The 721-nt window shown below is 42.2% G+C and overlaps 1 protein-coding gene across 3 annotated transcripts in view; it reads left to right on the plus strand.

Moving 5' to 3' along the window:
- The window catches only part of LOC108755070 (potassium voltage-gated channel protein Shal), a 98,884-nt gene that overhangs the window by 87,339 nt on the left and 10,824 nt on the right, over positions 1 to 721 (plus strand). The window contains exon 5 of one of the 3 annotated variants that reach the window (XM_018497830.1): positions 516 to 599. The exons of the other annotated variants lie outside the window; for them this stretch is intronic. Within the exon in view, the coding sequence (XP_018353332.1) occupies positions 516 to 599 (84 nt within the window). The remainder of the gene's footprint in view (positions 1 to 515; positions 600 to 721) is intronic. 3 annotated transcript variants of the gene reach the window in all.

Raw genomic sequence — 721 nt, forward strand, 5'->3', positions numbered from 1 at the left:
AGAGAGAGAGAGAGAAGCACAGTGTATAAGAGATATATATCATATATATAGAGCGAAAATAATACGTATATCTTTAATCGACTCTTCCGACTCGCCAATCGTTCGCGCGACCTAAGAAAATAACCGAAAAATCCCACAAACAACACAAGCAAAGACACACACAGTCGCGCGAAATCCTCAAAGTCAATCAATCAAATTCTTCTATTTCATCATTTCCGTGCCATCATCGACCCCCTACGACATCGACGACGACGACGACGATGACAACACGACGACGATCATGACGCTGCGTTTGGATCCTTCGACATCGTTTGGCGCTGTCTCATCATCCTTCCATCTTCATCAACGTCTTTGGAACATGGTGGATGAAACCGCCATCGATGACGACGACGACGACGATGATGACGACGATGTCGACGAAAACTTCGATTAAAAAAAACATACGAATTTGCGGCGATGAATAATGTGATCGATAACGGCGTTAATGTCTAATCGATCGATTGAAAATCATATAGAGTTTGTCCTATCAACTTACCTCGAACGAGAGCAAGGACAGAGTGGTGCTCATATACGGCGACCGTATACAGGTGCGGAAAAAGGTAATGAAACCATGTTGGCAGTACAATTGTAAAACTGATAATTATGATAATAACGATAATGCTAATGATGATAAAGATGATGAGATATCACACACACACACACACACACACACACACACACA

This window comes from Trachymyrmex septentrionalis, unplaced genomic scaffold (assembly GCF_001594115.1).
Source record: "Trachymyrmex septentrionalis isolate Tsep2-gDNA-1 unplaced genomic scaffold, Tsep1.0 scaffold83, whole genome shotgun sequence".
Lineage (NCBI taxonomy): Eukaryota > Metazoa > Arthropoda > Insecta > Hymenoptera > Formicidae > Trachymyrmex > Trachymyrmex septentrionalis.